The sequence below is a fragment of the Anneissia japonica genome, unplaced genomic scaffold, assembly GCF_011630105.1.
Source record: "Anneissia japonica isolate Jap-2015-1 unplaced genomic scaffold, ASM1163010v1 scaffold9939_len101691_cov114, whole genome shotgun sequence".
Classification (NCBI taxonomy): domain Eukaryota; kingdom Metazoa; phylum Echinodermata; class Crinoidea; order Comatulida; family Comatulidae; genus Anneissia; species Anneissia japonica.
In genome coordinates, this window is record NW_022717498.1 from 39,127 (window position 1) to 51,027 (window position 11,901).

General features: G+C 35.0%; 1 protein-coding gene across 3 annotated transcripts in view; it reads left to right on the top strand.

Moving 5' to 3' along the window:
* The first annotated feature begins 1,570 nt into the window (after positions 1 to 1,570).
* LOC117110337 overlaps positions 1,571 to 11,901 on the top strand; it is a 26,051-nt gene continuing 15,720 nt past the window's right edge. The window contains exons 1-6 of one of the 3 annotated variants that reach the window (XM_033253018.1): positions 1,571 to 1,694; positions 3,944 to 4,029; positions 4,964 to 5,497; positions 7,724 to 7,768; positions 8,252 to 8,290; positions 10,460 to 10,504. In XM_033253018.1, the coding sequence (XP_033108909.1) occupies positions 4,023 to 4,029; positions 4,964 to 5,497; positions 7,724 to 7,768; positions 8,252 to 8,290; positions 10,460 to 10,504 (670 nt within the window). In that variant the 5' untranslated portion in view covers positions 1,571 to 1,694; positions 3,944 to 4,022. The remainder of the gene's footprint in view (positions 1,695 to 3,943; positions 4,030 to 4,963; positions 5,498 to 7,723; positions 7,769 to 8,251; positions 8,291 to 10,459; positions 10,505 to 11,901) is intronic. The other 2 variants (XM_033253019.1, XM_033253020.1) reach the window with 2 other exon arrangements.

Here is an 11,901-nt window from a genome sequence, read left to right on the forward strand (position 1 = left end):
CCCCCTGGAAAATTTCGATTTCTAGAATGCGGGAAATGAGTTTTCATGACTTCTGAAAGGTCTTTTTAATGCCTTTTTAAGTTCTTAAAAATTAAAGGTTTTCCCCTCTTGAAAACGGTTAGGTAAATTTTTCTCACTTTTTATTTTATGCGTGTATACATACATAAAAAAATGAGTAGTTGCGTGCGTTTTCTTTTTTTCCATGAATCGATAAATCCCAAAAAGAAAGGGTGGTCCGGTCGGGGGTTCTTCTCCGGGAAAATTTTGAATCCTAGATCAGCTCACGGGTCCTGAAAAGGTATGTCTAAAATTCTTTTTTTGTTCTTTTTTTCTTGTTGCCCAAGGGAGGGGTCAGGGCCCATGACCCCCTCCCCCAGATCCGGTCGGGGACTGGATAAACATTCTCTTTCCATCTTTCTCCTCCTAATTCCCTCTTTCTTTTCTTGCATTTTTTCCGATCATACAAAAATCTACAGGCATTATATATTTTTTGCCAAAAAGCGGTTCCGCCGGCCATGATTATTGACCCCACCTTCACAAAAGCCGACACCCTGTAATGAGACACCCTGTAATGAGAAAAATATGCCTGCTGACATTTTCTTGTACGTTCATCTACATGACGATTGCCTTTCATGATGAAAGAGAAACACCAATGTAAGTAAGGTTTTCAACGGATGACAAAATATGATTGCTTAGAGACCAGGTGGGTTTATTTTTCAAATTACAGAGGAGAGAACAAAATGTTTAGGAGGGTTGAAACGTAGACCATGTTCAACGATATTCTTATTGGCATAGTTAATTAGCACCTGAAGTCCAGATGAGGTTGAACTAAGTAGGAGGATGTCATCTGCATTGCATAGCATTGTCTTATGGCATTTCATATGGTTGCTGGGGATTATGAAAGATGTGCGTGACCGAAATACCGTATTAATTTGATATCAACGCCTTTTATTTCAATATCCTGCTTGCCAGTAGCATTACATCATCACTGATAATAATTTTTTCAAAATTGGCTGCATGTGGTCGAATTGTTTTGACATTTCCGAATCTTATGAGTTCTTATATTTGTGCCATTAAAGTCAAGCCAGGTAATCTTAGGTAAAAAGTGTACAATATTTCTTAACTTCTTGTTTGACATCAAAACGATCACAGTGGCATATTTAAATATGAAATATATAATAGCATATTAACTATGCTCATTAGAGATTGACATCCATTTATAGTTTATTTTAGACATACATGAAAAAACAATTCTGATAATAACAGACGGTACCGTAATAATATAATAATAGAATAACATAAAAATAACAAACACGATGGCGTGTATTTCAATACTTGGAGTATGTATTACTTTCATAACAGAGAAAAGTAATCGTTTCGTTTCGTTTTACTTGACCAATGAACCTAGTGCATGTGCTACTTCGTATATATACAATTAATTCTTGTAAATGTTGACCATCTTGTAGCTAACACTTTTATTTTAGCGACGTTGTTTTGTTGTACAGTAATTGTGAGGGCGCTAATAATTTAGAAGGGGAATTCCCTTCGAGAAGCCAGTAGCAAGTTGGAACTTGGAACCAACGACGCGCCTTTCTGCTGGAGGTCAGTTTCCTGATTGATTTTTGTAGTTTAAATACCCCCATGGTTTAACTAACTATGGCCCAGGCTCAAGTAACTCTACAGACATTACCATGGTAGTATAGTCATTTTAGTTTACATAACATTTATGCAATATAGCAAATAAATTATATAGTATCTTTTGATTTTGGATGTAGTGTGCATAAGTGCATTAGCCTAGGGCCTAGTCAGGATGCGTTGAATATTCTCTTTGATATAGGCCTAGTGCCTACTGTAGGTAGGGCCTAGACCTACCATATCTAGGCTAGGCCCTAGCCTACCTAGGCCTAGCCAAGAGAGAGAAGATAGATTTTAGGCAGGTTGGTCGAGCCCTCCTTCCTAGCTAGGTAGGCCTAGTCCGATAATCACAGATAAATGAACTCCACTGGGTTTGATATAAACTTGTAAATAGGCCTAGCCTATACCAAACTACCAAAAAACTAAAAGCAGGGGCGGATTTAGGGGGGGGGGCCGGCCCTGCCCCGGCTCCCCCTTTTGGGAGGTAAAAAAAGAAAAAAAAGAGAGAAAAAGAAAAAAATGATGGCCAAGAATGCCTCAAATGTTATGTTCAGGCGTCTAGAACACAAAAATTTCGCTGGGGCATGCCCCCGGACCCCCTACGACAGTGTTGTCTCACTCGGCCCAACTTTCCGGCCCCCCCCCTTTTGGACATTTCTGGATCCGCCCCTGAAAAGTAATCATATCTGTCAACATAATTTTAGTCCGATCACAAAATTGAGTAATGTTAATTTATTAGGTCTCACCCTACCCCTGGTAGGGGGTAGTGTGGGTTCCTCTGTCATTATATATTGAGGTCAGATCTCACCATTTCCATTCTAATGATTGACCTTTTTAAACAGCACCAGTGCATTAAAATTAAACAAATTTTGGGATGTCGTTTAGCAGCATTGTTCTCATTATACAATAACCTCACACTTGCAGAATAAATACAATGTTTTTATTTTGTTAGATGTGAACATTCCACAGTACTGGCCAGGTTTTATTTATTATATTTATAGATTTGGCTTATCTTTCAATTTAGAAATTAAAACAGGAAAATATTTCTCTTGTATATAGCATTGTTAATGTGGTTTGTAAAAAGTGGAAAATCATATTTTTTAGGGGTAACCACTTCCACCCCAAATTCATCAAATACAGTACCAATGCTTCAGCTCCAAATGCGTGCTCCTGACATTTACTGGATTTCTTTGACCTCACTACAGCTTTGGATATCTTAATGTTGGATTCAGAATTTTGAAATAGATGGGGCCACACCTGGGACTTTCCCAGATAAAGGGTACAGTATAATATATACTGCCTCAGCACATGGGCGTAGATTGCAGGTGCGGATGCATCCCACATGGCACTAAATTAGTTCCACTAAGTGGGTTGAAATACCAAAAATGAACATTTAGTTTTCAGTGGAATAGGGATTTGCTCAGCCCCAGTGGCGTAACGCTCGTGGGGGCCCCTATTGCTTTCTGATACTAGGATCCTTTTTTGGGTCCCAGTAGTCAATTCCATTATAGGATTTTAGATGAGCTTGTTTTTAATAATTTTTTCATTTTATTCTACATGTTTTTAACGACTAAATACATGATAATATATGAGTGGCGAATCCAGGAGGGACTTTCACAGATGGAGGGTCTGTACCATTTTAGTCCCACTATGGTTGGGGCTGAGGTCACAAAATTAATGATTATGGCAACTTTAGATGTCCACAAATAGCACTCACAGACATTTTTTTTTCAAAAATTTATATGTCCTACAGTTGATGTTAGACATATTATTATGCTGTTTGTATCAACCTTTAGGTCAGGGTGCTGGCTCGAAGATCCTATGGGTTTGGGCCCTGCGGACCACCGAACGAGAGCGCATAGGCATTACGCCACTGCTCAGCCCAACAAAGTTGGGGCTGAGGTAAGAAAGTTGAGGATTATTGCAATATAGCCGGAAATGACACTTTCAGAATCTGCCACTGTATTTGGCTGTCATTAAAGATGGTAAACATGTCTTCATCGTGTTAGTGTTATTCACCATGATTGAATACATTACATGTTTTTATCAAGGACCTATAATTTTTAAAGGTCCATGGTTATATATAGCGGTGTTTTTTATATTTGTCTTGCTTAATATATTTAGCAATATGAATTTCCTTCAAAATATTTCCATAATAGGCCTAATTTTGTTTCATACACCCTGTGCCCACCCCCTTCCCCCCTACATGGGTTGTGCAAATGTACAATAATTAGATATGTAGCTATAAAATATTATCCCAGCCTTGAATCTCTGAAGTATCTAAGTTGTTTTTTTTTTTTTTTTTCAGAAATTTTTTTTTTCAGAAATGTTATGATGAAGAAAGGAAGATCAATATGAAATAGAAAGGTTAAAGGCAATAAAGACAAATGGAAGGTAAACTAATCAAGAAAATGATCAACTTGCTCTCAAAGAACATCATGCCCAGTGATGTATCATTTCTCTCTTTGTATGTGAGAAGGGAATAATTTCTTGTTATTCCTTGATAGCATAAATGCTAATTCTAGGCATACTGATCATTTGTGCTTTTTTAACCAAAAATCTTGGACTCAAGCTTTCTTTCACTCGATTACCATTAGGCTGCCTCAAGTATAGGACAAACTGGCAGGACCAATATTGATGCTACAATTCTAGAGAATCCACCTTCCTTTCTGTGAAAGGTTTATTTTCCTTTTGATTAAATATTATATTGTCTGTGATTTGGGATTGGCCCACCAGTATTGCTAAAATGATGGGGTTCACTTTGGTTGGTCCTGGTCTACTTATTTTTCAGATTGCTGTTTAACTGTTTATTGGATAAATAAATAATAAGATGAAAGATGAAATGTAACATGTATTTTTAGTATCAAATGCTTTCTTGATCAATACCATTACCAGAAATGTTTTTATTATTCTTTTAGGGCTTTAAATTTTAAAATACAAGATTTTATCTTAAAAGCAATGTTACCAGTAAAAATAAATATTTTGGTATCACCTTATTATAACAATCTTGATTCCAAAGTATGTTAGTAACCACAGAAATACAGTAACCTATAAATAACCTTCTAACATGAACACATATATTGTTGTCATTTCATAATTTTGAATAAGAAAATAATTTTATTAAGAAAAAACCTACAGTAAATAATAGGAAAATGATGCTGATATAAAGATGATGACAAATGATAATTTAATTGACAGTGATGAAGATGATGATGCTTATTTGTTTGATCATAATGAAATTTAAAAATAATTTATTTAAGTTTCGATTTAATGTAAATAAAGAGTATTTTCCAGGTACATTAATAATGAGACTTTTTTATTTTTGTAGAAATCACGGATGATGCTTTCAGACAGCTGTTGTCATTTTTTTCGGATTGGTATGACCAGCGTGGATGGATCAGTATGCTCAAAGTTTTGTACAGAGATCTCTTTGAAAACAAATTTGAGTTGAATAAGGCTGCTAAGGTGATAGACATGATAGATTCGTTGATTGATATTGGCGTTCTGCACTTAAAAGATCTCAGTCTTCTTTATGATACGATAAACATATCAAAGCAATATGGTTTGGAAAGGAAAATTAAAGATAACCTGCTTCCATCATTTCCAAATGTCAAAGATATGATAATCTCAAAATTCACACCTCACAGACAAAAAGTTATGAAGCTTGGAATGGTACTGATTGATGAAGACATAAAAAAGATCAGTGGATTGTATAACAAACCAGTAAAGGAGTATGCAGACACATGGAGTTTAATTTTGGATCTAGAGCACAACAGGATAATTTGTGAAGGAAATATGGATGCTTTTATTGAGAAATTGAATACCCTGAAACTCCAACAGGCTGTGGAAGTTTTCAAAGAAGGTTATTAATTTAATTGCTATTTTATATCAATGTAATAATTGGTGATTATGTCAGAGATGGGCAAAGTCGTACAGTAAACAAAGAATTCACAAAACAATGCAAATTGATTTACAGTAGATTCAGATTATCATCAAGGGACACAGTCAGGGCATGAATTAGACAAACTGGAAACCTTCAAATTACTATATGTACCAGTAAAAAAAAAAAATAAGGTTTTCATTTTCAAGAAAATTCTTTTTTTATTCTTCATTGGAATATAAAAGATCGCAGCATACTGAATTAAAGTGATATTTACAACACATTTTGCATAATGAAAACACATTGAAAAATTAAAAGTGTTAACATTAAAATTATTTATAGTAAAATTTAAAGAAGCATTAAACATTTAACGATTTTACTTTAAAAGTACCTTTAGCCTTCATTTTCAGTTTAGTTTCTTTTATTAGCATCAAAGATTTACTAACTCTGTTGAGTTTTAAAAATGGACACACACACAGAAAAGGAAGGACGAATTGGAATTAGTAGACCTTTAATCAGTGAGGAATCTTGCGCAGCGCAGGCCCGTATCCAGGGAGGGTTTCTAGGGTTTTGGAGAACCCCACTTTTCTAGCAAACTCTCCACTTTTCTGGCAAACCCCCCTCTTCAAATTTCCCAAATAAGTCCTCCAACCCAACTAATGCACTGCAGACCCACCCAGACACACACAAACATTTATAGCATTATTTAGACCCAAAAGCCATGGACCTCACGCCCAGAAAACCCCCCTCCCTGGCTATGGGCCTGTAGTGAATGGTGGATTTAGGGGGTTTAATAGGGTGGCCAACAAATCCAACCCTCAAAAATCCTCCCCACCACCATATCTGCTTATAATACAGTAGGGCATACCATCTAATTAATAGTAAAAACCATTTATTTTCTTAGGTCAAGTTGCCCTGTACAGTAAGAGTACCTCTAGTATGTATTTTCCAACAAAATTTTTTTGCTGAGAAGAACCCCCTGATCGGTGGTAAAAAAGCTTGGACTTAAGGCAGATTTGTTTTGTAAAACCTTTTCTTGACATTGAAATTCAGTTTGGTATTTGTTGCTGGTTCATGAACTTTGACACATTTGTTTTTTTAGAGCCCACAAACACTTTGAAGTGTTCGATGATACACACACACACTGTTTGGTCTTATTAATTTGTGTTTGAGAGGGTGGTGGGATGAGTAGTTTAGATATTGGTTGGTATGTGCTGATTTTCAGTAGTATACTGTTCTGGTAAACTAGCTATTTTCTTCCTGTGTGATGAGAATATTTAGGAGGTAGATATTGTTAGTTACACTATTGAGGCTTGATTAGCACCCTCTGCCAGTTTTCTGGTTTTTCAGGAGTTTGGATTGGGCTATACTGTGCATGTGAGAATCAGTACAATCCATTGTCTCTTTTCATGTTTTGCTAGATGGATTCTGTTTGTATGAGTTTTGCATTTTTTCAGTCGTTAGTATGGTTATATAGTCTCTCGGATATTGGGACGGCCTCCCGCACTTCCGCAATGAAGAATCTGAAGGAAAATAACCAGCTTCCCACAAATTCATAATATATTTCCATGTGTTACTATTAATTATAAATTGTCTCCTGGACATCAATGCTGATGGGTATCACCATCCACAGCAAAATAAAATTTAATGTGTTAAGAAAGTTCATTTAACCAGATCAGATGGAATGGACTTTTTCTAGCTTGGTACCCCTGTGGTTGTATTTAACCATGTGATCGGTTATACTGTAGCTGATTTGTAAATGAGCTCAGTTTCAGTGTTTTTGGATGCTCTAGTGCACAAACCTGTTGTGTTATTGGTGACAATACGTTTATGTTCTTCCAATCGGGTCTTCAATTTCCTGCCTGTTTCACCAATGTATACTGAATCACAGTTCAGGCATCCAATTATCTCATAAACTACATCACACTCTTCACTGGCATTGATTTGTTCTTTAGGATGGATGAGGTTATTTTGTAGTTTATTGATATTTATTTGTGTTATTATGATTTCTATTTGTATATCAAACACAATGATCATATAAAATAGCATTTATATGGCTTTTCCTTGTCCTAACATCTCCAAATGCTTTCCATGTCTTAACATCTCAAAAATGTGCAACCAATTTATGAGTTAAATTATTTATTATGGTAAATAATAAATAAATTGATATTTGTTGTACCAGTAATCAATTGTTTAATTTTGTTTCAGACATTCAAACTCCAAAGCCATCTTTAAACCCAGGACAAGCAAGTGGTGAGATAAATAATGTTTACATTGGTGTCTTTAATAATAATATTATCATTTTATTTGTTACTGCGTCTACTGTGACTCTATCTACTACTACTGCTGCTACTACCACTGTCATTGACAGTGTGGATGCTTTAATATAGGGTGTGAAATAATTCCCTTTCAATTCAGACTATTTTCTAGATGTAAAGTGCTCTTATTAAAAAAATAATTTTAAGATGCCATCAGTTTTCCCCATCCTGATTACTTGTACTGTAAAATGCTGCTTTGAGTAATTTTTTCTTCTTGTTTGAAATGATTTAGAGTAGTTGATAATATTGTATTTAGTTTTATATGGCTTACATTTATTAAAATACAGTAATCACGTATAAGTTGGGCATTTGCAATACTGTTTAGGTCTTCCATGTCTAAACATGTCAAGTTGCCTATTGTTATAATAATAATATTATTTTTAACATACTGTTAATCAATTGTTGAATAATATTTCAGACATTCCAAAGCCACCATCAAACTCAGGACAAGGAAGTGGTAAGATAATGCTTACATTTATGTCTTATTTTATTACTCTTACTTCACTGTTGAACATGCCCCTCCTCTAAACTCTTCACCTCATTCTGTCTATGTTTCTTTAAACCAATATTTCCTCTATGTTTTCAAGTCATCTTTCTGTATCTGTTTGTGTCTTCCTCTCCTTCTTTTACTTTCTCTGGGTATCCAGTCTGTTATTTTTGTGGCTGTTATTAAAATTTGAACAAAAACTGTATTGTACATTACGGTAACTAGTTAATCTGGGCAGTGGCGTAACAAGATTTTGAAAAGCAGGGTTCTAAATACAATTTAGTACAACCATTGAACTTTATGGGTGCAAAACTAGGGGTAGAGCATTCGATGACTATGACTACACAATTTAGAGATTTGTTAACGTCTAAAGTAACTTACTTTGCCATGTATTTCTATTAATTGACTATTATCTTTTTCATATTTGAATAAAAATGTGGGTACTTGGGCACCATGAAAACACCCACTGGTTATGCCATTGCTTTGTAAACCAAAATTTGAGGAAATAGTAACTCTCGAGATGACCGGAAATGACACTTTTATATAGTAAAATTCATCATCATCACATTACCATTATATTCAAAATGAAACGCCAACAAATTTCTCATGATCTTTTATCAGGAATCTACTTAATATTCAGGACAACTTAGGCCTAATTATAGCTTACTAAGCTTTAAGTATATATACTATAGTATGATCAACAAATCACAACTTTTTTTTCGCATTTAGCACAATTTTCTTCACTTTATTGTTATTAATATTAATATCAATTATTACTATCGTCATCATCATCATTGTTATTATTATTACTTTTAGTAGTAGTATTATTAAACAAACATTTAAAGAAACTTGCAAAAGGATAAAAATGAAATTGAACCACAGTATCGCATTTCTATCTTAAAAGACCTGGCCTGAAATTTATGGATTTAAGATTTTTTTAAATCACGCTTAGGCCTATGTGTTCTATGAGGCCTATGTATAACGTGTACTGATGCATATTTACATGTTTAGAAGTATTCATTTTGAGTGATCCCAGGAAAGAATTTGTATTGGCTCAAGAATAAGCTTTAAAATTTTAACACTGTGTACAAAGGGGGGAGCCGCGGCTCCCACGGCTCCCCCCCCCTGAATACGTCCCTGTCACACCCACTGAATTTTATGCAAGGCATGAAACTACAGACGGATCATATCGATGACTATGACTACACAATTAAATTGCTTGTTAACTTCTAAAGTAACTTTCACATTTGAACAAAAAGGTGGGCTCTCAAGCACTGTGAAAAACTGCCTGGTTAGGGTACTGCTGGGCAAACCAATTAATTAATTTCATTCATTCATCTGTATGTCTGTTCGTCCGCACGCCTGCCGGCCCTATTCTTTTAAAAGCCATTTAAAAGCCATTATTGAACAACACACGATCCCCGATGGCTGGGCAAATCAACTCACATGGGAATTAAATCTCCAAATTGGTTTGCACATATTTTTGTGTAAACAGTTACGATTCAAAATTAAACCTCGAAGCAGGTTTGACTTGGTTTGACTTTCGTAATATAATTTTGCTGTTTTAAAATAAATATAAATAAATTTAATAACTTTATTACTCATTATGTTAACTTTTCAATGTAAGTGATGAGCTGGAAATATTTGTATTCTTTTTACTCTACTCACATAATTTTTTAATGATCACACTTGATAGAAAACGACAACATGCTGTAGTGTGTATGAAGCCTACGCCAAAAACATGGAGAAATTCCCTCCTAAAACTAGCTTTTAAAACTAGCTTTTACCACCAAAATTGCATTATAAACAGCATTCTTCTAGACCTTAGTGCCCGGGCCTGGTAGGGGCCTGGGATAACTAGGTAACAAATAATAAAATAAAATAAGTAAACAAAAATTATTAAACATATACATTCATCCAGTTTCATTCACTTGTGGTTTCCCCAAGGGAATTTTGATTCTTTTTCATGAATATTTTTGTGACTTCTATTATTCTAGAGGTTTATGTTTACAATGTATCAAATAGTAAATTGTTTACAATATTATTTCATTTCAAAATGACACCCCTGTCAGTGTATTTTACTATTAAAAAGTATTTTAAGAGTATTACTAGGCTCAACTTCTGTAATTTTCATTACAGTCTCTCAAGTTGCATCTTCACACGCTGGAAAGAAACGTCGTAAAGGTAGAGATTGTTTTCTATTAAATTTGAACTTACATCCAGTATTGTATATTGGTCTAATTCAGGGGCTGATCCAGCATTTTTAGAAAGTGGGCGGAGAACGGCAGCGTGTATTTTAAAATTTGGAGGGGGGTGTCTGGACAAAATACGTGCTCAGCAGTGACGTAGTAGAGAAGCGTAGCAAAGAGCATAAACAAATTCTGAGGATTATTAGACTAAAACTTATAATTTTATTCATTGGAAAATACAAAAATAGATCAAGTTATTAGTTATTATTCTCATTTAAGATTTGACTAGTGTTTAAATTACGCATGTAGTATTGTGATTTATATACAGGGCCGGCGGAACGTTTTTCAAAGTGGGGGGCCCCACTTATAAGCTGCGTAAGATTTTTGTGTTTTTTCTAATTTCATCGGAATTGATCAAAACTCCCTAATTGTGCAATTTTTAGAGGAAATTGGCCTACCTCAACAAGAAATGCTCTTATGTTATATATGGCCACACTCGTTTTCTTTAAACTGAATATAAGCATTTTCCTTATGGCTTTATTTATTATAAACATATTCTTTCAAAATCATTACACATTGAGGCCCTTCTTTTAGGTAAAACGATCTAGGCCTATCTTAAATATTCTTTCTTGAGTTTGGGACTATGTGTTATAACTTAGAAGGCAAAGGAGAGCAAGCACAAACTTTAACATTAAAAATGCGCGCGAAGCTTGCGAAAAATTTTTGTTTTTTAAATTCTAATTTCGTCGGAATTGATCAAAACTCCCTAAAATGTGCAATATTTAGAGGAAATTGGCCTACCTCAACAAAATATGCGATTTAAAATTTGAGATTTTCAGGCACTTTCCCGGGTGAAAAGGGCATTCAATGGGGAAAGACTTTCCACAGATGGATATTTTTCCCCTGTCCCCCGGTGATTATGCCACTGTGGAGAATACCTTGTGGCTTTGATTCAAGGAAGACCTTGAATTTTGGAGAACTTAAAAGTAATTAAGTTCTTCAAAATTCAAGGTTTTCCACTCTTGAAAACGGTTAGATAATTTTTTTCCCATTGTTATTACAGTAAATAGGCCTTATGTGTGTATACATACAGTACATACATAAAAAAAGATTGAGTAAGTTGCATACGTAGTTTTTCCATGAATCGATAAATCCAAAAAAGAAAGGTGGGGGTGGGGAGGTCCTGTGGTTCTTCCCCGGGAAAATTTTGATTCCTAGGTGACGGGAAATGAGCTTTCCCCGACTTCTGTGATGTCTTTTAATGCCTTTCAAATTCTTCAAAATTCAAGGGCCCCCCCCCCCCCCCTTGAAAATGATTCAATTAATCAATGAACTCCAAAGATAAAGGGTCCGGGTTCCCCGGAAAAATTTCGATTTCTAGATGTCAGGAGA